This window comes from Manis javanica, chromosome 2, assembly GCF_040802235.1.
Source record: "Manis javanica isolate MJ-LG chromosome 2, MJ_LKY, whole genome shotgun sequence".
Taxonomy (NCBI): domain Eukaryota; kingdom Metazoa; phylum Chordata; class Mammalia; order Pholidota; family Manidae; genus Manis; species Manis javanica.
Genome location: NC_133157.1, coordinates 180,969,090 through 180,993,230, shown reverse-complemented (window position 1 = coordinate 180,993,230; position 24,141 = coordinate 180,969,090). Strand labels below are relative to the sequence as shown.

The following is a 24,141-nucleotide window of genomic DNA, read 5'->3' as shown; positions in this document are numbered from 1 at the left end:
CCGCCAAAAGCTCTGAACACTCAAAACAAAACAAAACAAAAAAAACCCCTACACTGCCCTAGTTCTTTTTGTTATTAGCATCTTTTAATCAAAATGCTTTAGTCTTAATTCTCATTTCTCTTGGACTATGTAGATGAGAGCTAGATAATCTTATCAGTTTATCAGTTTATTTAGAATAGAATAATAGTGGCAGCAAAATATGAATATGGATCCTAATCAACAACATTTGTATTTTAGCTGGGACGTTATGAAGACAGTACTTCAATCTGAAGAAATGATTTAGTTTGTAAATTTCAGGCGCTAGAGTATCTTCCTAGGATCTCTTTCCAGAGCCTTTAAAAATGGTTACTTTACCTATGAGCAGCACCCCTACTAAAAGTCAAATCTCTACAGTTACTTTTATAAAAGTTGTCTTTCAAGTGACGCTTGAGTGAAAAATGACATAATAAAAGAGACAAATTCCTTTATTTGTTTAAGAGAAGCTTCTCTTCCTGGGCTAATATGAAGTAATAATTTAAAGAAATAGCACAGATTTCAGGTAGTAACAGGATAATTATATTTGCTTTTGGTCCTGTATCTTTGAGCAGGTGTATCTCTCATGTATGGATGTTTTGTTCCCAAATGTTACATACACCTTATATATGACTCTCTAATTCCTTAAAATCCTGTAATTAGATGTCACCATCCCTTGCTCATTTTGCAAGCTCCTATAAAAACGGTCCTGCGCTGCTTTGGTTCTCCACATGTAATGCCCTCTGTGTCCACAGGGGGGCAGGACATACCATACTGCACATTTGTCTGTATTTCCTTCTATTTGGGAGGGAAAATTCAAGAAGGGAAGTAATGTCCCCCACTCCCAGCCAGATCTTCTCACTTCAGCTCAAGAAACTCTCGCCTTTTTTTTTTATGTTCTTCACAAGCGAAATTTCTGAGGAAATTACGAGAATCTAAGACTGGACTAAAACTTAAATTCTGTGGGTTATGTCAAATTCTCAAAATGTTGCAAGAAGGTATAAAGGTAGAGCTGTGACTTGTGGTTTGCTCTTTGCATCTTTCTTTTTACAACACCTGCAAAGACACACAGAAAAGGCCTTGTGTGGCCTTGTTAACACTATGGGGGGAATTCCTATTTGAAACATCCATGAGGGAGGATGAGCTAAGGCTTTGCACATCACTTCTGATCATTGTCATGATATTTGAAATATGAAATGTTTTTTAAAATCGGGAACACATTGGATTAGGGGTCAGAAAGACTTGTCTCCGAGCCCTGACTATATTCCTGACTAGTGTGTGACCTTGGGCCCCCTCCACTGTCAGTCTGTGCGCTCACCTGTGCGAGCGTGCTGCAGCCCTTTCAGGCACAAGGCAGCCAGCCCCTTCCTTGCAGAGAGCGGAGGCTGGCAGCAGTGAAGGAGAGTCACATATGCCCCAGGAGGTCCTGGAGCCAGGAGCGCAGACCACATCCTTTGTGGTCCCTGTCCCTGTGTCATCTGCTCTTACACATGATTCCATCTACTGTGCTGAAAGATCCTAAGCAACAGCAAATAGGCTCATTCCTTTGTTTCCTGTTTACTGATAACTTGTAGCAGATAATAATTGCTGTGGGCAAAATGGAGAGAGAACATCCAGGGCAGCAGTTGAAGGCAGGAAACATCCTCATTGGATGGAGAGTCTGAAACCATGAATCATTAACCAGGCTCCATACTGATAGAAATTAAAATACTGATAACACAAACCACAAGTGTTCATTTCCCTGAGGGAAGGGATGAAGAGACCACAAGGAGGAAGCCTCTTCTGGATAACACTCAAGAGGTAGATGTATAGAGTGAGTTGCAGGCTAGGCCAGATAAGACCATGTGCATCCCAGGGGTGACAGGTAGGCAGAAGGGGAAATGTTGCTTCTGCAGGTGAGAAGTGAGGAGCTTTGAGTCTGAGGTATGTGCAGGCTGTAGAGTGGTAGTACCCACCTGCAGAGAAGGACCAGGAGGAGGGATGTGAAGTAAATGGGCTTGGCCATAATAGAAAGCCAAGCAAAAAGATGAAAAGGGCCAGCAGACATGCTTTGGGTATAACATTAAGTGACAAGGGAAGGGTACAGCATAGTATCTATCCCTGGATTGTAATAATATGAAAATGATATATACACAAAAAATAAAGAAGAAATGGAAGGGATCCTATAAAGGTAAGAACATTTTGATTTGTTTTAGTGGTAAAAATCTGAGAAATGTTTTTTCATCCAGTCTCCTTTCCTTTTATGTTGCTAATTTGTTAAGAATAATGCAGAGAAAGAGAGGAAGGAAGAAGAAGTTAGGGCAAAGCACCTTTGAGTCTAAAGTCTCAGAACTTAACAAACATGAAATCAGAACTAGGAGACAGGTAGGATGGGGGTAGGGCCCGCGGGGCAGCCACAGAGCAGGTCCTGAGGAGAGCAGGCAGCCAAAAGCCCACTGGTGAGGGGCCCAGACTCTGGAGCAATGTGACCTTGGGCTGCAGTTTCCCTACCTGTTAACACGGGTATATCACAGCATTTGTCTCCTAAGGTTGTTTTGAAGGTTAAATTATATAATACATGAAGTCTGCTTACAACCCTGTCCAGTACTGAAGTTCTCTCAGGTGCTTGCCATTACCTGGGGGAAGCCAGTACCCAGGGTGTGGGGTATAGCTCAGAACTTCAGGAAGTTAAGAAATGAAGGGAACAGGGAAGCAAAACTCCCTTTCCACGCCATCAGGTCAGTGGTCCCTGCAGACAGGAAAAAGCATGAAAAAGGAGTAGGGTAGAGAGACTGGGAACACACACACTCACACACACACACACACACACACACACACACACACACAGAGCAATGGGGGCAGGAAATTGTCTGAGATCAAATGAAACCACGAAGAAAAGAGGCAAAGATCACATGGAGATAACTGGGCTGGGGACTCATTTTTTAATGCTGGAATGGAAGAACACTAGGTTTTTAGGTCTGAGCCTTGGTTTTTGTCCCTGCTTGCAAGTCTTCTTGGCTAAGTGTCCTTGGGAAAGTCATTCACCCATTGTCAGTTTCACATTTAAATCCGTGAAAGTGAAAATAGTAAGGCCAACCTCACAGAACTGGTGGGACGACTGAAGGGGAGCATTTGGGGGTTGGTAGCTGAACACCCAGCACTGACCAGGAACCTCTATGTTCATCGCATTCCAGAGCACAGAACACCGTGGGAGAGAGGCAGCCCTCCGCCCGACTTTCAGCGCTCAGGCCCGGGAGTGAGCGAGGCAGTGGGCGGGGAAGACAGGCACGGGGAATCTGGGGACAGATAAAGGAAACTCGTGATGGGGCGAGGCTGGGTTGAAGAGAAACAGATTGGGGAAGCTCTGCAAAGGGAGGGGTCCACGGAAAGGGGAGGGGTCCGGGGAGGGAGAGAGTGGGAAGGCAAAGAGAGATGGGAGGGCAGTGAGAGAAGAGAAGCAGGCTGGGGAAAGGGACTGGAATGCAGAAGGAACTTGGGGAACGAGGAAGGATTGAAGGCGGGAGGGGAAGAAAAGAGGGAAATAGGGATGCAGTGGAAGCGACGGCTAGGCCGCGAGAGCGAAGAGAATCCGAGAAGCAGTCGAAGAAGGAAAGAAGCGGCTAAAGCCAGCGTCAGAAGAGGTGGGGGACTGCGCGAAGGGAGGCCGGGGCCTGCAGGAGAACGCAGCAGCTTTTAGCATCCATCCAGACGCTAAAGACTCGTGGCCTTTGCCTGACCTCGAGGGTCGGGAACAGACGTCCTGTCTGTGGAGAGCCGTGCCCCACCGAGAGAATGGGGCTGTTTAGAGCTGGGCCCTGCGCCTGGAGCGCGGAGAGGCTTCCCTGGCCCTGGGCTGGCCCCTGAGGGGAGCGAACGGCCGGCAGGGAGCCTGGGGCCGAGGAAGGAAGGTACCACCGCCCGGAGCTTGCGCGCGGTCCGCTGCAGAGGCGCCTGCTCCGAGCTGTCTCTTGGGGGCGCCTCCGCCACTTCCCTCGTCCCGGGCCGCACGCTCCCAGAAAAGTGGAGGCGGCTGGCGACGACAGAGAGCCCGCGCGGCGCTGCGGAGGGACGAAGCTTCGGGAAATGCTAGGGGCACTCTGCGCTGCGGGTGCTCCAGGCTTCCTCGCCGCCGGGTGGCCTTGCCTGCCCTCCCTGCCCAGCGCTCAGCGCCCGCGTTGCGCGCCCCGCCCGGCAACCCCGCGCGCGTCCCGCAGGGGCGCTGCATCTCCCGCCACACCGGCACACCACGGCCCCTCTCCCCTACACCTCCTGCCCGCACCACCGGGCCTCTCCTCCCGCCCTCCGCTTCCCTCCCTCCCTCCGCTCTCCTCTCCTCCCCTCCCGACGAGGGGCGGGAGGGGGCGTGGCGGTCCCGGGGTTTGTGTGGCTGGGACCCGGCTCCTCGCACTCCGAGTCCGCCCGAGGAGCCGGGCCCCGGACGCTGTCCAGCCGCTCTGTGCCCAGCGCGCCCTGCGCCGCCGCCTTCGGGGAGACGCTGCCATCCGCTCGCCATGGATACTCCTAGGGTCTTGCTCTCGGCCGTCTTCCTCATCAGTTTCCTGTGGGATTTGCCAGGTTTTCAGCAGGCTTCCATCCCATCCTCCTCGTCGTCCGCGGAGCTGGGCTCAGCCAAGGGAATGCGAAGCCGCAAGGAAGGGAAGATGCCGCAGGCGCCGCGGGAGAGTGCCACGGCCCGGGCGTCCCTGGAGCGCCAGGAGCCGCAGCCGCGGCCGCAGAACGAGCTCCGGCACCGGCAGCAGCCGCAGCCCCAGCCCCAAGAACAGGAGCTTCCGGGCAGGGGCCCGCGCGTGGTGCCCCACGAGTACATGCTGTCAATCTACAGGACTTACTCCATCGCTGAGAAGCTGGGCATCAATGCCAGCTTTTTCCAGTCTTCCAAGTCGGCTAATACGATCACGAGCTTTGTAGACAGGGGACTAGGTAAGTGGCAGAGAAGACGCCCCACTCCTTTCTCCCTGGAGCTCCTCAGCCAGGGAGCTGCTCTGGCTCTGGCAGGAGGCTACATTTGTGAATTCCTTCCCTCTCTGGATACCTCCCCCTTTCTTTTCTTAAATTGTTTTTCTCAAGACCGGGTAAGTTTCTGAATGCGGTTGCCGATTTTATTCCAGTTCGTAATCCTCCCTTCTTCTTTCTTTCCCTTCCTTTCTCCCTTTCTTCCTCTCGGCTTTTGCAGAAGGCAGCGTGGTGGAAGCTCGTCTGGTGGTTGGCGGAGAAGGCTTGGTGGACGGGGGTGGGAGGCAAATGACCGAGACTGGAGAGGGGTCGTGGCGGGGACTGACAGAACCTGCGCTGCTGGGTCCCGGATTGTACGCGGTGCGAGGTCCAAAGCCTGAGTTGCAGCGGACCGGGCGGGCCCTGGGGCTTACGTGAGCGCCGGAAAGCCTCAAGCTCCGGTCCGCTGCGCGAACAGCCGGCAGAAGCGAGTCCTGTGGCTATAGGAGTGGGTCCGCCAGCTTCGTCTGGCAGACCGGGGCCCAGCGGCTGCACGGGTTCTAGCTGGATGTGGGGCTGTCGACCCCACGGGAGCTGGGCGCCCTCGGGCTTTTTTGCTCCGGCAGCGCTCTCTCCGCAGTTCAGAGGCCGCAACCGAGCGGCTTCTGCAGAAACAACAGCAGCAACTGGCGGGGCGGGCCAGGGGCAGCGGCAGGGCAGCTAAGTTTGGGGTTTGTTGGTACTTAACCCACAAGGTGCATGGATGTCCTCATCCACCTTTCTCAAGCAACAATCCACTCCTTGAGCTTCTACCACGGCCCCCGTGCCTGGTCCCCTCTGCAGGCGCGGGTGCACGTGTGGGTGTCTGCGGAAAGCCCTGCACCACCTTCATGCCGCCGGCTTTGCCCCGCAGCGTGGCGAGTGCCTTCGAGAGAACTTCGCACTCCCACCGGTCCCAGAATTAGGGAGGGATCCATAGGCGCCGCGAAACCAGCCCCTACAGACGAGATAACCTGGAAGGAGATAGAAAAGCAAGCGAGAAATAGGAAAAGAAGAGGAAAGGGGAGGAAGGGGACGCGAAGAAAGGGAGGGGGAGATTAAGAAGAAAAAAGAAAAAGAAAGATACAAGCGGCTATCCATTCCCTCCACCCCAGACTTAGCTCCGCGGCTTTGACTTGTTCCCCGCCTCGCACTCAGAGGCGAGTGCAAGTGGGGTCGCCCAGGGACCCGCCAGCGCCAGAATTCGGGATGAGAGAGCTGCTCCGCCAGGCTGCGTTGGGTACTCGAATGCCCTCGAAGCTATTCAGAGCAGGCTAATGGCCCCCGAGCCCCGGGCTCTTCCCGGACTTAAGCCCCCAGCTCCCTGCCTTGCAGCAGCCTTCCCTGCGGGCAAGGGTCCTGCTTAGGCTCGGTTCGCCGCTGCAGACGGAGGTCACTGAGGTTCATGAGCTGCTGAAAGGTCCGGGCGGCAAATTAACGCCGAGTATTTTATGATGATTTTAGGAAGTTACCTTTGCAAATACACTTGGCTTCTTCGTAGCGCTGCAACTGGGTCCCCAGCCTCTGTGTTGTGCATCTTCCCCACAGCCCTTCCCTGACTCCGTAGTCCCTCTCCCTCCAAATATGATAATCGCGCGCCTTCTCTACTACTCTGATCCAATACCCTAGGCCAGGGAAGCTCAGAGTGAATTGCTCAAGAGGCCTTTCCCCCAAGGGAAGAAATCCCGGAGGCCCAAGCTGGCTGGCAGTTGGGAGCGCATTTTCTTGTCCCCAAGGGAGATGGCAAGACTCTCTGCCCCTCCCTCAAGCAGCAACTCTAAATTGTAAACTGGCGTCCTGTGAGCTTGGCACAGGACCAAGGGACCCTGCAGGCTGTTCGGAGGTGTCTACCAAAGCCTGTAGAGTTCAGGCAAGTGTGTGAGGGTTCTGGGGGCTTCAGGTCCTGCGCAGACGTCGGCTGACTTCACCCTTTCTTGCACGCTGCAGCCTTTTCCCAGGCACCGCGCTGGGCGTCCCTGGGCTCTGAGATCCCCCGGGCGCTGGAGGCTGGGAAGGGACCACCTGCGCGCGCAGGCTAGGGTACTTCTCTTCTCAAGCCAAGGTCTCCAGGCTAGCCGCACAGCGATCCCCAGCCAGACCAGCCATGGCGTGACCACCTGGACCGCAGCTTCAAGACGCGGTGTCCTTCAAGCCCTCAGGTTCCCAGAGAACGGAGGAAAGGCCCCTAGTTGACTGAGAAGGTTGTGCCGAGCGTCGCACGCCGCGCGGGGGCGAAGTAGTGCGGAGTCGCTGGCTGGCCCCTCCAGAGGAGGAGAGGGTGCGTTGCGGGCTACAGCCCCAGCTTGATACAGGAAAAGCCTCACTTTCCCTCTCACTGATTTTGATTTGATGTGTCACCGGCGGTGACCTCGGGCTGGACCTTCCGGGGCTTGCTTAGCATCGGGCCCCTGATTGGAGTGTTTCAACTCAGCGATCTAATTGAGGGTTCATGTCATAACACATCAAACGGTGTCTAGTCTCCCGTGATGGAAGGGACTCGCCAGCCGCGCATCCCGGGCTCCTGGCGAGGACTTCCGCCCCTCTCACGTGGGGACTCTTAACCGCGCAAAACTCTCCAGCACCCCCTCCCCCAACCCTTGGAAGGCAAGGCAAGGAGGAAAGAGCCGCCGCCAGCCAAGAGCAGGGCCAGCCGCACTAACTTGGCGCCTGGCCTCGGGGATGTTTAATTGCCGTCGAGTGTTGCAAGCTTGGCTTCTAGGAGCAGGGGTCTCTCAGGGGGAGGAGCAAACAAAATGGAAGGAATCCTGAGCTGGGTCAAGAGGCATGCACTACTTACTTATGTACAATATTTATAAAAATCCTTCCTCACCCGTGACCCCCTGAACTCCAAAGTTATGCCTGAAGCTTGCTATTAAGAGTAGGGGACAGGGAGCAACTCTGTCCAAAATGAATGAAGTTCGTAAAGACACCACGTTCTATACCATCTCTTCGCATGCCACCTTCTCCCACTCCTGCCATAAGGAAACCTTATTGCAAGTTAAAAACAAGAAAAGAAGTCTCTCCTTGGGTTTGCTCTCCAAACATCTAGAGACAATAATAATAACGAAGATATATTGAGCATTTACTGTGTACCAGGTACTGTGCCAAAGTTTCTTACATGAATTGTTCCATTTAATTCTAACAACAGTCCTTGGGGAAAGTGCTATAATCACTGTTATACAGATGAATTAAGGAAGACAGGTTAAACAAGTTGCTCAATGTCACATAGCTAACAAGAGGTGAAGCACATGTCCAGTTCTAGACCTTACATGCTTAGCTATGGCACTGCATGGATAAGGTAAGGGGCGAGGCAGAATAAGGCACAAATCACCTTATTCCTGATCTTTAAAAATGCCTCCATATTGTGCTTTATAAATGATTTTGGATCCACAAGGATGAGAAAGAATGCGCGTGTGCATGTTGATGCAGTCATAGGATCAGAGTGAACGAGGTTAAATATACAGAAATTACAGTTTGCACATGATATAACTCATTAAAAGGCCACTAGTGCTGGAGTCTTGGACCGCCAACACTGAGGCCTAGGAAAGGCAGACAATTCCTACGTCTGTGAATTCAACATGGCTGAGAGTGGGAAGGAGGAAGAGAAACAAAACTCTGACCCACGTCTTATGTAGTAAGACGTGCCACACAATTCCAACAAGGTGGGGAGTCTCTCAAGGATGAAGAAACCAAAATGAGTCTAAGAATATTGCTATGAGTTAAGTTTCCAGATGATTTCGAAATAAGAACACTTTTTAAAAATTTTGTGTTATTGTTATTGTTACAATAGCGCTTTCAAAAAGGAGAACAGATAAAAACCAAAAAGGAGATAGGAACATCCTTGAGGAACCTGACACCCCAGAAGTGACTCTAGAGAGTTTGCGCTGCCTGTTTGTTGGCTTCTCGGTTTCCCTTCTGGGTCGCGATTATCATGGGGCAGGGCAGGGCAGGGCAATTGCTGGGGCAGCGTGGCTGGGAGAGCATTCTGAGCTACGCAGTTTCCTCGCGATTGAAGCAGCTTGGTATAGCATGTCAATGCAAGACAGCGAGTTCCTGGGTGGACCTAGGCCGCAGAGTGGTGTAATCAACGCAGCAGCACTTTTTGTCCGGACCCTGTTGTCGCTGGCAAACGGAAAATGAAATATAAGCAGGGAAGTATTTTAATGGGGACGGAGGGAATTCACAACTGTTAATTATTTGGTGACCTTGTATTCGATTTGTTTGAGTCCCTTATAAAAACACTAATGCAGACCAGACGGCCATGTGAGGAAGCCGGCAGAAGGTTCCAATCTGGGCTTTATTTCCCCGGAAAGAGCGAACAGCCTTGGAAAAGAAGTGCTTAGCGTTCAAGTGTGTGCGTGAGAGCGCGCGCCCGCGTGAGCGCCGGCGCGGGGTTTGCGTCGCCGTCCAGGTTCAGGATCCTCCTCCAGCTCGGTGAACTGGCAATCCTGAGGAAAGTCCGGGTGGAGGGAAGGAGGACTTACACCAAAAGTTTGTTCTGCTCTTCTGGTGGGAATGATTTAAACATATTAAAGGTCACACACCAACCCCTTAGCCACTGGCTTGTTAAATAACAGTAAATGTCATCCCCATCCCTAAGGCCTTAAGGGCTGTCTTACAAGACCCTTACATGGGCTGCTTTACAAACCTATCTCAGTAAGAAGCTAAGAACACCTACTGTCTTCCGCAGAGAGTGCAAGTTGTGCCGGGATTCTGGGCGTTTCCGCAGGGCTGGCTAGTCTGAGAAGGACACAACGATTTGCGCAGAGCACGGGAGGCTCTCGTGCTCCGAGAGTTTGCGCTGTCGAGTTGCTGGTGGGGGAGGGGATAGAAAAACATGCTCAGAAGTCCTTGTGGTTCTGCACATTAAAAAACAAAACGCTAAGCCACAGCCCACGACAGGCGGTGTGAACTCCTTCACCTAAAAACTGAATTAAGACAGAAAAGCCCCCCCCAGTCAGACCCAGAGAGAATGCAGGTGTCTGGACCCGCTGGCAACGCCAGGCGTAGCACTGATGGATGATGCCCTAGCGCAACCCGTTTTTACCCAGTGGAGTTCTCGGGGTTCCGGCGGTACACCTCCTTTAAACTTGGTGACATATTCCTGGATGGCGCGGGGAGTGGGAGACCGGAATGGAACGAGAGGTGGGGAAAAGACGAATGATAGAAATAGGACAGAACGAAACCTTTTGTTCCCTGCCAGGACTGCAGCATGCATCAAAAGACCCAGAGCAAACATACAATAATCCCTGGAGGCTTTTAAATAAACTGATGGGCAATAGTTCGATAACCCTTCCTTCGGGTGTGGAATAACCCTGGTTAAACGATGCTCTGCAGACCCGGAATCCAGCTGACGCCACTTGGTGCGGCAAGCGGAAATGTGGATCCGCCGCGCCTTTTCGTTGCTCGGCATCTACCATCTACCTAAACCTGCACCCACCCTCTTAAAGCCCTGGCTGTTTATTTTTTAAGCTCAGTCGGTTAAGTGGTGTCCTCTGTTTACAGGAATTAAATAGGTCCTAGTTGGCCTAATGGGCTCCAGGGTTGCTGTTCCCCGCTCTCCGGGACAGTCCATTAGCGCTGCCTTAGGCAGAGAGTTTGGGTCGCCTTGGAGTGAGCGGCTTCAGGCGCCTGGAGGGGGCGGGCGGCCGGCGACCAGCGGCGGGTTGTGCCTGCCAGCGCTCATGGAGACGCGCGCGCAAAGCTGCCAGTGGCCCCGGGAGCCTGGGGGCGGGACACAGTTTGGGGACACGATTGTGGGCGTGCAGGAGTGGAAGGGCGGGCCTTGGGCCCCGACTGGCGGAGGTTTAGCTAGGGGAGCTGTGCAGAAAGCTGGAGCAAGGTCCGCGCGGAGGTTTGGCTTTGAGGTCACGGGTGGTTTACACGCCCGGCTCCTTCCCTAAATAACAGGATGCAAAGAGAATACGTGTTCCCGCTTAGCAAATTTGGCTTTAAGACCAGTTGGTCCCGACCCCAGTGCACTTCCCAGCTGAGTGCCGCTCCCACGCCCCATGGGAAGGAAAATTGAACGAGGCTACTACGGCTTATAGCTGCCATCACGAAATTCAATTTGCTTCGACGTCATTTTGGGATTTAGCCCGAGGTGAACGCAGTGGAGCCGAGTTGCAGCGATCCCTTCCTCAGAGTCTGCGCGCAGCCCAGCACTTCAAAGAGCACATCACTGAGGTTTCTCCTGTGCAGGACCCCTGAGCGCTGCGGGTCCAATATCCTGCCCACCACAACACACCAGTCTGAAAACTGAAAACTCTTGTCCCGACCTGCAACCTCAGAACTGGTCGGAGAGGCGAAACTACATAAATAGGAACCTTTTCTTCTTTTGATTTTGAAGGTCCCAAAGTCAAAAGGTCCGAATCACGTTCCAGCCTAAACGGTAGTTTCACCGCTGCGACTTTCTGCACTCTCATCCAGTGACTGTGTCTGGGCTCCACTGGGCTCCCAGGTGGCCCTGCTGGTCAACGGAGCAGGGAGGCGGGGTGGACCCTGCAGATCAACCTGGTCGTGGCCATGCGCGGGGGCTCCTAGGGAGTGTGGATGCTTTCTGGGAACGCGGGGGCGGAGGTGTCGGGGCCCAGGCTGCTTGGGCCAGTAGAAAGGTGGGGAGAGAGGGTCAGGCCTGTGGGGACTATATTGAGCTTCCGTTTGCATTTAATCTGCAGTGACGTCAAATAGGATTTGAGCCGCTGTGGTTGGGAGACAAGGTTGGACTGCGGTGAAAAGAGATGCCCCCTGAAATGTCCTTGATCTCAGCTTTGCATCTCTGGCTCCTGAGTCCCTCTTAAGGACAAGCGGCCACAAGGGCTTGCAATGAATAAGTTCATGTAAGCTACCTTATAAATGAACTTTTCATCCCAGAGAGATAAAAGGAACCTGTGGGGTTTTCCAGGCCCAGTAGTCAGGGGTGAAGGATCTGTGCTTCTGTCTCCCACCAGAAACTGGCCTGACTACCATTGGAGGCTGTGCTGACGCTCCCAGGGCCGGTGAAGCTAAGTTTTTTAGTGATGGAATTCGGCGTTCCCCATACCTCATTTGCCTCAGGTTGAGGAAAAGCTTGCTGTGCTGACTCTGGGATTTCTCTGCGTGGTCCAAGCAAGCCACCAGACCCACTTACGCCTGTGGAGTTCACAAGGCCCGGGGTCATCACAGGAAGAAGGAGGGCACAGTCCTCAAGGAAAAGGGATGGAAAAATCTCTGCAGATTCCATGGAGGACTTGCCTTGGCCCTTCCTGGTCTTTGCAAGGAGGAAAGAAGGGGAGAAATGCAGAACAAGCTATTGGGGAAAGCACTGGAGAAGCCAAGAGACCCAGAGAGAAGCTGGGCAGGTGCATGTGTGGCGAGGCAGGGCACACACTGTCAGACCTATCCACTAGACATTCTCCGGTGACTCAGGCAGCAACCGGTCGTGTACTACAGTCCAAGAGCCTTTCATTTCTACAGCCCCTTCCTCCAACATGGGCCTGGCCCTCTGCCAGCTGAAGAAGATTGGAAGGGCATCCCTGCCAGCCACCTCAGGCTGGCTCTCTAACAGATCACGCCCCAGCCCCGCAAAAGGGTACTAACTGGGGAGATGAGGGTGGGGCAAGGAGCCTAGCCTTCAGGCCTGTCGGGGTGGTCTACCCAGCCAGGGAGCCAAACAGGGTAGTACCTGTTAGTGCTGGCCCTGATCTGACAGAGGGAACTGCAAGGAGGGCCCCATCCTCCATGGGGTAGGGGCTGGAGGTGGGTTGTTCACCTGGCTTGTGAGAGGGACCTCAGTAGTGGATATGCCCCTAGGGGACTGAGAAGGATCATGGTGATAGGGGTGAAGCCACAGCCCCTAGGGGCCTTGAACTTTGCTGGACCTCAGATGAGTGGAAACTGGAAGCACTTGCTTCTCCCTTTATCCCTCTGCCCAGCATCTTTCCTCCACTCAGTTCTGGAAATCCTGTGGTTAGGACTGGACTGCATCTCCCCAGAGAAGGCCAGAAAGATGACAGGTACATCTTCCCCATACATGGGTGTAGTTATAATACTGTTGGCTGCATTTATGGGTGCTTCTGTGTATCATGTACAGCCTACCCTGGATGCCTTGATTCTGTAAAAAGTCATTTTACAATGACTTGAAAGTGGAGGAGGTTCTCCCATGAGAGAGGCAGATGAAGGTATATGAAGCTAGGAGACCCAGTCTATCCAAGGTCATCTAGCCAATACATCACAGGATTCAAATGCATGTCTCTTAGACCCTAGATTCCAATGCTCATTCCATGTTCTCAGTAGTAACTAATATTTGCACACATTGTCAGATATCTTTCCTCCTCTTTATCTCATATGCCACCCTTCCCTCAGGGACTCTGTGAGCTGGCAATGTCCTCATTTTGTAGATAAGAAAATTAAGTTTCCTTGTTAGTTCTTTCAAAAGTTCAGTTTGGCATCCCCTCAGTTCTCCTAATCAGGACCTGGGATGCCCACCTCCCCCACCCCGCCTCCCTAACATGGACAGCATAAAAGGGTTAGAGCCTTCTCAGGGTTTCTACTAGACACAAAGATTAATGGCTGGGATGTTGGGGTGTGGCCAGACACTGGAGGCAGACTGCCATGTCTACATCTTACTATCTCAGGCAAGGTTCTCTTAAGTAATCAGTGTTTTGGTTTTCTGATCTATATAACATGGACATAATACTGCTCTCTCTGTTCCCCCCATAGGTGGTTTTGAGGCTTAGATGACTTGTTGTAAGAATTTAGATCATGCCCAGCACATAGTAAGTTTTACACCAGTGTTTGCTATTATGATTATTACCATGAATGGTCAAGGAAGAGCACCCTGTAGAGGGTGAATTGTGCACACTGCCTCCTGAATCCACATAGCAGCCAGAATGCTTAGCAATATCAGTAGTTTGCAACAGATCTCAGCAGAGGCCAAATTTAGGACAAGAGTATAGAGGGATGTCCAGGAGACCACCATGTTCCAGGAAAGGGCAATCATTGGAGCACAAATTGCTCAGAGGCCTTCCTAAAACCAGGGAGAAGACTGGTGGCTCATTTTTACTCATCCAGTATACCTGAATCTATTTCCATTCTGTGGATTTTGGCACAGCAGGGCAATGCCTAAGCTGAGGGACCCAGGGAAGAAGCCACCCCCTGACCCATAGTTCCCCGTCTGGAGATCTTCTTCCTTCTAGTAAGGAAAAAAGGAAATCCCAGGGAACCCAGCCAACTTGGTGTCGACTGCATAGATGATGACTGTGTGTCCCATGCCTCCCTCTGCTGCACCATCCAATCAGAACCCTGGAAGAGGGGTGTGTCTGCAGGTCGGAGGACCTTAGTTGGAACTGACACCTTCACATCCTGTCCTTTACTAGTTGCAAGACACTGGGCTACCGATGATACTTCCTAGAGCCCAGTGTCCTAATCTATAAATGAGTGCAGTGGTTGGGTGGGTCTCCGACGCTGGCGGTGAGGACCCAGGGACAGAAGCCGTCGAAGCCCAGGCACGTGCCTGCCACAAAGGTGGGCATGACAAACGTTCAGTGCTGCTGTTGGCTCAAAAATGAGGGAGTGGAGGGGAGAGGTTAGTGTAAAGACGGCTGGAGTTCCCTTGTGAAGATGGGTGACTATCCCCATCTCTCCCACTACTGCCTTGGGGGTGGGTGGATGGGAAAGTCCACTGCCATCTTGGCCTTATGAGCCACCATCTAGTCGCAGGGTCTGTGCCTTCAGAGGGCATGGGGCGGGACGTGTGGCTGGACAGCGGATAGAGATGGGTGGGACCTGCTAGACGCCTGGCCAGAGGCGATCCAGGGTCGCTGCGAAATTCAGGAGATGAGAGCAGGATGCGCTCTGAGGAGCTTCGTGTAACTCAGTCTGTGGCACGAAGCTCTCTCGGGAGCTGGAGCCTCGGTGGCACCTCCGGGGCAGTGAGTGACAGGAAACCCAATTAGGACCCTTAAGACCTCAAGCTGCATGCATATCTCGGAGATGGCTTGGAAAAACTTAAGGGCAGGCTTTCCCAGGCCTAACCCCAGCCTGCAGGGTGGCCCAGGGGAGCCGCCCCCAGAGGCACGTTTTCCGCCACTGCGCCACTGTGTGTCCCGCCACTGCACCACTGCGTGTCCCTCCCTAGAGCCTCCCTGCTGGGGCTCAGGACATCCTTTCCTTTCCCATCTGGTGTTTGCTTCTCAGCTTCCTCCAGCCCCCCAACTACTGTCTCCCTGCATAGATGACTGTGCCTTTCTAAAGCTATCTAAAATGGGAGTGACAGTCCCTAATTTACAAGTGATTAGTTCTTTTTCTCATTCTCATTTTTAATTTATCAATTTCACACCAGATGTACATGTTAGAGATGTCCTCAGCCTTTCACCGACTTGCTCTTAACTTAAAAAGGCTGACCTATCATGAAGAATTTTCTACAAATATACAGGTGTTTGTTTTGCCCTTCTCCTCTCCTGAGGCTCCTTCCTCTAACTACCCATTCTCAAGTAATAGTTATAAGCACAAATCCAACAACTGTATTTTGAAAGGTCTGAATGTCTACTACTCAACACTGAGTTAACTGGGGTGTGAGCCAAGCTGTAATAAAAGAGGTTGATACAAGTTAAAGCAAAATAAAAAGCTCCCATGACTTATTACTGATCAATTTCAGTTTTAAGGCCTAAAGCATAATATATAAGAAAATGCCACAAATCCAGGCAAAAGTGTATGTTTCTAGTCAAGAGGATCATTGAGGGAGAGAGGGTCATTTGGTTCATCTGCTCTCATTTACGCAGGACTTAATGGGAGAAGAGGCTGTGGAAGAGTGTGAAGGGTCAGCCTCCTACTCACAGTGCGCCAGGGCAGCAGGGCCAGGCTTTGTGATGCCCAGTCAACAGGCAAAGCGTCTTCAGGGTCACAGCGGATGATAAGCAAGCACTCCCCAAGTTGGATGACTCCTCTAGGCTATTTCTGTGGTACATGGCTCCAGAGCAGGTCCAGACAGGTGGGGAATGTGATTTGTAGGAAGCTACACAGAGCAGCCAGCATCTTGGACCCTCTGTTTAAGAGGTTCACGGTTCTGGAGACCCAGTGAGAGTACATGTGGCTGAAAGTAAAAAAATAAAAATAAAAAAATAAAAAAAATGTGGGTGTGGTTGTGGGGGCAGGCAGTCTTTGGGAGTGACTGTGACTTGGTCCTGGTGAGTACTGCCTTAGAACCTGCCCTGGGTACTGTGCTTTGGAGGGCCCTACTTTGTCCCACTTCCAATAGTGCGGTGTTCACCCGGCACCTGAAGAGCCAAGGGGATCTGTTCATGTAGATCAGTGGTTCTTACAGTGGAATCCCAGGCCAAGACAATCAGCATCAGCACCACCTGGGAATTTAGGAGAAACACAGATTCTGGGCCTTACCACAGACCTCTGGGGCCCAGGATAATCTGTGCTTCTAAAAAGTTCATGTGTGATGCCAATGCAGATTTAGGGACCACTACAAATTTAGTGACTTTAAGAGTTACTACTCTAGTGTAGTCCTGAGCCAGAATTCTTGCCCAGCAGCCCTAAGCCCACTTCCAAGGCCTGGGCAGCTTCTTCATTGGGCCTACCCTCCTAAGAGTGTATCACACCTCCCAGGTGAGCACCTGTAGTCTGGGAAGCTGGGACCCATGGGCAAGGGTGCCCACATTTACACCAGTGAGGCCCCTCAGACCATGGGATAGAACTGGTATGGGAAGAAAAGGCAGTAGGATACAGATTGAAGCCCCCATTTGTGCTCTTTCCCAGAGCCCTAGAAAGAGTAAGAATGAGCTGACCTTGCTAAAAGATCATCAGAAATCCAAAGGCTGCAGAATCACTATAGCCCTCTCTCTCTAGATGCTTTTCTCTGTTTTGACCACTCTCAGGGACCACAGAAATTTGGCTCAACTGTGCAGATTAACCATTTATTAGCTCACACTTAAAAAAAAGAATAAAAACAAAAGCAGGTTGATGTATCCATGCTGCATGAGAGAAATAAACAAACCATTATCCTTTCCTCCAATGTGCTCCAGCCAGTGACAAATTACTCAAGAGTTATGTAAGCAGAGACAGAAGTGATTTCTTTAGGGAACCCAGGTTTTATTCCTAGCAAGTCCTGCAAACACAGTTTGAACTATATTTCCCATCCTGTACACCCTGGTTGGTTTTGGAACCCAGTAGCCGGTCCATAGTGGAGAGGCAATGGCACTTTGGGGCTAAATGCTCCAACTCTGAAAATACATAGACCTAGGTTTGGATCTCAGCCTTACTACTTACTCACTGTCAGACATAGGAAATTAAATCAATTTTTCCAGGCCTTGGTTTTCCTATCTGTAAAATGGGAATAATATGCATACTCACCTTACAGAACTGTTCTGTGCTTGTGGATGAAGTAAGGATGAAACCTGTGTCAGTTGTCACACCATTTAGCTGGTGCAGAAAGTGCCTTAAGTTTGCCCCTCTCATCACATCTTGAATTTGGAAAGAGAGAAATAGGAGAGGCAGGAAGTTGAAGCCTAATGCGATAGGTCCAGAGATCTGGGTGGTGGCTGAGCATTGTCAAACACAGGTTTCTTTAAAGGAAGAGAAGAAAGTGTGCTGAATTCCCACTGATTTTAATGTGACCTGGTCTGTTTGAAGGTCTTGGCTTCCATAAATCAACTGCCTCCAGCAGCTTTTCCCTTTTCACCCCTCTAACCCTTCCCACAGCTCCATCTCAGGTTGGGACGTGTGTTAGAGTGAGGCTGCCAGCACTGCCGTCAGCCTGGAGTGTGCACTAGCTGCGGCTGAAGCTGCAGGTCCAGTGCCCTGGGGCTACATCTGGACAGGCAGTGAGGGTCGGACTGGGACTCAGTGGTACTTTTACTATTGAAATTGACCCAAACTTTACTGGCTTCTGGGGAAAACTGGGAGCTTTGGGGATTTTTGTATTTGCTGGGTTGTAAATATTTTATGAGAAGGCAGCCCAGGAAAATCTGGTTAGTTTTCTGCCTTGCACATTGGAAAGGGGTTAGCTTCGTATGCAAATGTGTCAGAAAAGAAGTCCAGTTTTGCCTTGGTCCCAAAGAATTTGCCTTGGATTTTAAAGGCCTGCTATCCCCTCCCACCATGAGCCCCACATTTCTTTATCTCACTTGTAACCCCAAATTTTTTCTTCAGGTTAATTACAAAGGAAGATTTCAGATTGGGTGGGTGGAGGAGCAGAGAATGTCACTGTGTGTGTGTGTCTGAGGTTTTCTCTTTACTGATGCATTAATTTCTGCAGCATCTTCTCAACAGGTAGAAGCTTAGTGGGTGCGTTGGTTCATTTGCTACTCCCCCACTTCTGAAAAGCCTCTTTGCTTTTTTTGTTTGTTGTTAAATGGTTGGGGAATTTAAAAAAGAAAGAAATAAATCACAACAGCTCTTCATTGTATAAATTCTGTGTTGGGCTTAAATGCTTCAGCAAAATTTCCTAAAGGGCAGCAACGTTCTCCCCGACCACTGAGTCTAAACTAGGGCTGCACCTTCAAATCATTTTGGAACTTAAGAAAAGAACAGCTAACAAACAAACAAAAAACAACAACTCCCAGGCTTCATCCTCAGATACAGATTGAGTTAGTTGAAGCAAGCCTGGAACTGGTAATTTATAGTTCTCCAGATTACAACGGGACAGCGTATTGAGAAATGACTGCTCTAGAAGTTTCCCACTTACTGAACAGCGTGTACTCTAGGTGAGGCACGGCTGTAGCAACTGCGGCCCGGAAGATGGACTCGACATGGTTCTAGTTCCTGTGGCCGGTGGTGATGGTGGTGGCGGGGTGGGGGGCGGCGCGTATTGCTGGGAAAGACCATTAAGGAGACAAAAGTAAAAGAGATCATTGTAGATGGTGCTAAGTGCTGGGAAGGTTAAAAAACGAGGGTCCTGTGATGGTGACCAAGGAAGGCTACTTTAGGTCAGGGTGGTCGAGGATGGGAGAATGGGCTGTCGGAGGAGGTGACGTTTGAACCGAGATGCGAATGCTGAGAGTGAGCCAGTGGAGAGCAGGTCTGGGGGAAGCGCGGCCCAGGCTCCAGACCACAAAAGGCACATTAGTGGTTATGCAGGCTCTTGGGAAAAACCCGGGAGACCACCACCGCGCCCGTGTCACCACCGAGTGCCGCCCTGGGAGTCCTGGGCTAACCGGGAGGAGGGCGCCTGCCCCCGTGCATCCCTCCCCACGCCGTGCACGGACCGGGCAGGGATTCGGGGCGGTCTGGCCCTGGGCTGGCGTGCAGGACTCCCGGCCGGCCTGCCCCGCTTCCCGCCCTCTTCCTCTTGGGGGCAGCCACAGAGCACCAGCTGATTTCCCCCTTAAGTGAAACTGACTGTGATTATTTTTTATCTCGCAGACGATCTCTCTCACACTCCTCTCCGGAGACAGAAGTATTTGTTTGATGTGTCCACACTCTCAGACAAAGAAGAGCTGGTGGGCGCAGAGCTGCGGCTCTTTCGCCAGGCGCCCACCGCGCCCTGGGGGCCGCCGGCCGGGCCGCTCCACGTGCAGCTCTTCCCCTGTCTGTCGCCCCTGCTGCTGGACGCGCGGGCGCTGGACCCGCAGGGGGCGCCCCGGGCCGGCTGGGAAGTCTTCGACGTGTGGCAGGGCCTGCGCTACCAGCCCTGGAAGCAGCTGTGCTTGGAGCTGCGGGCGGCCTGGGGTGAGCCCGGGACCTGGGAGGCCGCGGCGCGCGCGCCAGGGCCCCAGCAGCCGCCGCCCCCCGACCTGCGGAGTCTGGGCTTCGGCCGGAGGGTGCGGCCCCCCCAGGAGCGCGCCCTGCTCGTCGTGTTTACCAGATCACAGCGCAAGAACCTGTTCGCCGAGATGCGCGAGGTGCTGGGCTCGGCTGAGGCCACAGGCCCAGGAGCCGAGGGGTCTTGGCCGCCGCCGTCGGGCGCCCCGGACGCCGGGCCTTGGCCGCCCTCGCCAGGCCGCCGCCGGCGGCGCACGGCCTTTGCCAGTCGCCACGGCAAGCGGCATGGCAAGAAGTCGAGGCTGCGCTGCAGCAAGAAGCCCCTGCACGTGAACTTCAAGGAGCTGGGCTGGGACGACTGGATTATCGCGCCCCTGGAGTACGAGGCCTACCACTGCGAAGGCGTGTGCGACTTCCCGCTGCGCTCGCACCTGGAGCCCACCAACCACGCCATCATCCAGACGCTGATGAATTCCATGGATCCCGGCTCTACGCCGCCCAGCTGCTGCGTGCCTACCAAATTGACTCCCATCAGCATCCTGTACATCGACGCGGGCAATAACGTGGTCTACAAGCAGTACGAGGACATGGTGGTAGAGTCCTGCGGCTGCAGGTAGCGACGCCGTTCCTGCAGCCTTGGTGGGTCCTTAGGGGAGGCCTGACTGCTGAGAGGTGGAGGAGGAGCTGGCCTTGGAGGAGGCAGAGAGTGGGGGAACAGCCTGGACGTGCAGCCCGGTGGGAGAGGAGGGAGTTCAGCCTTCCCAGAACCTTCCACCTGCCAGCTCAGAAGGAGATACGGATTTTCACACCTTACCTGGCCATGCTGGAAAAACATGCCAAGGAGAATTTCTTTAGTTTTTATTATAGTGGCTTTGGATTTCCTTGTGTGTCTCACAGGTTTTGACAGGAGATTGAGGGAGTCACATACCTGTTTCTTAACTGCTCCATGTATTGGATAACCAGTAGTTTAAGAAGAGATCCTGTGTGGGAGGAAGAACCACCTTTGACCCATTTCTTGCTTTGTTTTTCACCAGTGTAAAGAAGGTGGGGTCTTTCTGGCCATGTCATAGCCCATGCCTTCTGACCTCCCAAAGAGAAAGTGTTAAAATAGAGGAAGTGGCACAGAGAATAAGGAAGCCAGGGAGGGACCTGCTTTTAGTAGAGCTTTAAAAGAGGTGCGCCCAAGTGGGCCTTTCTGCTTCTTGTATACCCAGCTCTGCCCTCGTTTCTCCCAGCGTACAAAACTGGCAACTGGCATCTCCCTTCAGGGGGCTGAGGTCACTGCCTTTACTGTAGCTTTTTCTGGTGGGGAAAGGGGAGCTGGTATGGGTGGAATGACAAGAATGAGTCTGAATGGAATTCCCTGAAGGACAGTGAGAAGCCACAAGGCCTCTGACAGGGCTGATGCTGAGTGCATTACAGGCAAGAGGTAATCCAGGAAAAACCCTTTGCCATGTCTGTTTCTAATTGATTTTTTTTGGACAGAAATTGCCAAAATTCAGACATCCCTTTTAAAGGGGAATGTGATTTCCCAGTTAACAACAACAAAAAAATGGGTATGGATGGGAAACTATGTAACTAACGGAAGAGGTGCAGAGGAGGGGAAAGTGGCCCAAGAAGAAGGTAAAGTCAGGAGGAGAGGTGGTGGGCCCCACAGAAGGATGGGGATAAAGGGCAGGCTAGGAGCAGGGAGAGAAGGATGAAAGGGGACACAGTCCCTGCCTCTGAAGTTTCTTTAAAATCTGTGTTCCCTGCCCTCTCTCTGACATTCCTGAAAGATTATCAGCCAGCAATAGTCCAGGACTCCCCCAAAAGAATTGTTGCAGATTGTAATTAGCAGTTAGGCAATCTTTGTAAAACTTAGTAATGAGAAACTGTGAAAAGAGCAAAGTGTTACATTGAGCTCCCCTGGGAGGTGGGGAATGGACAGTGAGGAAGGAGGCAGAGGTAGAACTCATTTTCCAGAAGGAAGCAGGAGAGAGCACAGCACAATTTAATACCCATTCCCAGATTGGCACAAATGAACATTTCCCTTGACTGCACCAGTGTTATTTTCAAACATTGTCCTTGAGTATCAGGTCCTCTGAAGGGTTAGCTTCCTTCTCGTCTTTGACCATGAAATGGTTTCAACAAGTTAACTTGTACAGATCATTAAAAAACGTTTGTTTTTCCTACATGGTTTTGCTCTCCCCATCTAAACCTGTTACTTGTTTGGTTCAGAGAACTACAAACTGTCCAAGAAAGGGTGAGAATGATAATAAATGCTAATATAAAATGCTAAGTAAAAAAAAAAAAAGAAAGACTTGGCCAGGAGAAATAATTTAAATGCACATTTGCTTTGGATGCACTGTTGTTCTGTTAAGGCTGTATATATTTGTTTATTTAAGGTGACTGAAAGTGCAAAGAGGAAATGGACAGCATGCAATTCATCTTAGTGTACAAAATGTTATATGCACTCAAATGTTATAATTTCTAATATTTTTAAAGTTTATATTCGAGTTGTACAAAGTTAAGCATTAATCAGATATTTCATTCTTTCATAATGTTATCATTTTCTTAAATATTATAACAAAATTTTAAGTCTGTCTAATGGAGAGTTTTTTTAACTGTCTACCTCACTATAATACAAGTATTTACAACACTAAAATTATGAGAAGTGAATTAATATTCAAAACATTTTTTACAGTAACTTTTTTTGGATGATAATCTATGCTGTACTATTAAACTCGTTTTTTTCCCCTTAATAACTCAGCCTGGTTTATATGGATCTATTTAGAAAAATCATTTTCTGAAGGAATTATTGTTTCAGTGGTATTTTGGTCTAGTATGGGTCTGAATGTCTGAAAAGGCAGTGATTATTTTAAAATTCATCATTTAGAGCATTGTGCTTTTTCTTCATAACTCTTCATGGTATTGTCATTCACTAGGTTACAGCCAAATCTTTGCCAACTATTAGAATAGTGTTGATAAGCCTGTAGCTCATTTCAACATCTCAAGGGCCCAAATAGGAATTGGATTATTTCTTGGTTTCTTTTGTGTTGAGAAAAAGTTGTACGTTACCTAAGCCAACCAAAATGTTGGTAATTACTGTTTACACTTACATCATACTGGAAGTGAAAGATATGAAATGTTTTCCTGTATGAAACTTGCTATAAATTATGGAGCCTGTGCGCAAGTGTAAGTCTGAGCACTCACTGTGTCAGGCACAATGTTGTATATGCATTATTTCATTTAAATCCCTCAGAAGCTTCACTAAGTAGGTATTATTATAATCCCCATTTTACAGATGAGGAAACTGAAGTGCAGAGAGGTTAAGTAACCTGCCAGTGATCATCCAGCCAAGGAGTGATAGTTAGGAATTATACCTAGTTCTTTCGACCCTATAGCCTGAGGGGTTAACCACTATATAATTCTGCCCAAGATCATTTACTTGCTCTTTAATTGTTCTTAAATGTTAATGTAGGGAATTTGCAATTAGCTACAATTGTGGGGGTGGCCAACCAGTGAAGATGGAGATGCCATAGGGGCCATCAGCACTGCCTGCACTTTTGCAACACATGAATTGTGACTGCTGGGATAGAGGAAGCTGAAAAATGGATATAGATTGCAAAGCTCAGTGAGTTCTTAGTTCAGAGCAAATTCATAGTTTAGGCCATTGCTGGGCTTTTGTAGCTTCTCTGCCATTTTCTGGAACTGCCTTGGGTGTAGTTTTGTGAGTTTCGGTTATTAAAATAATGATCGATTTACAAATAGGTCATGTTTCAATAGACTGGTTATATATGGGCTTAGAACTGAGAAACATTTCCTACGGCAACAACATCCATTTGCATTTCCAGGTCGTTTGCACAAGTTTTCTTTACCCAAATGGAACTTTTTAACAAAGCAATTTTGACTTTTGAGTTTAGGGAATAATCACCTGGGAATACAAAAAAAGCATCTCCTTCTCTTTCCTGGGTGGAACCTGTTTTTGAAATAGTTGAGAATTATTTTCATTTTTCCACCACTAATATTCTATATCCCTCACTTCCCAACTACCCTGAGGACTCCTGACTCTGCACCTTAAGATGTCCCCAAACCAGAGATTTCCTTTTGGCACAAAAATATTTCCATCTCCAGCATTATTTTCCTTTCTTTCCTCCATCATAAACTTCATTCCTTAATTCAGATGTTAAAAGAAACACAATGTGATTGCATCATATTTATATTTGATATAAATATCCCCTAGCTCCTTAACCTTGGAGATATTTGCATTTTCAGAAAAAAGTCTTAGTTAACCCAGATTTCTTGTGAGTGATGTGAAAGACAATAGATGGGAAGATTCAATACTCAAGCCATGCAGTTTTGAGAGTTGCATGTGAGCTAGGCACTAATGATACAGAGATGAATGGAGATACTTGTCAATGTTAATTTTTCGGTGTCCCTTAGGGGATATTTTGTGCAGTGAAGAGACTTTATAGCTAACTTGTTTAA

The 24,141-nt window shown here is 50.4% G+C and overlaps 1 protein-coding gene across 1 annotated transcript; it reads left to right on the top strand.

Moving 5' to 3' along the window:
• The first annotated feature begins 3,431 nt into the window (after positions 1-3,431).
• Positions 3,432-22,323, top strand: GDF6 (growth differentiation factor 6). The gene is made up of 2 exons (XM_036995262.2): positions 3,432-4,932; positions 19,333-22,323. Exons 1-2 carry the CDS (start codon positions 4,503-4,505, stop codon positions 20,286-20,288), a joined length of 1,386 nt encoding a protein of 461 aa, XP_036851157.1. The 5' UTR covers positions 3,432-4,502; the 3' UTR covers positions 20,289-22,323.
• Positions 22,324-24,141: the final 1,818 nt, after the last annotated feature.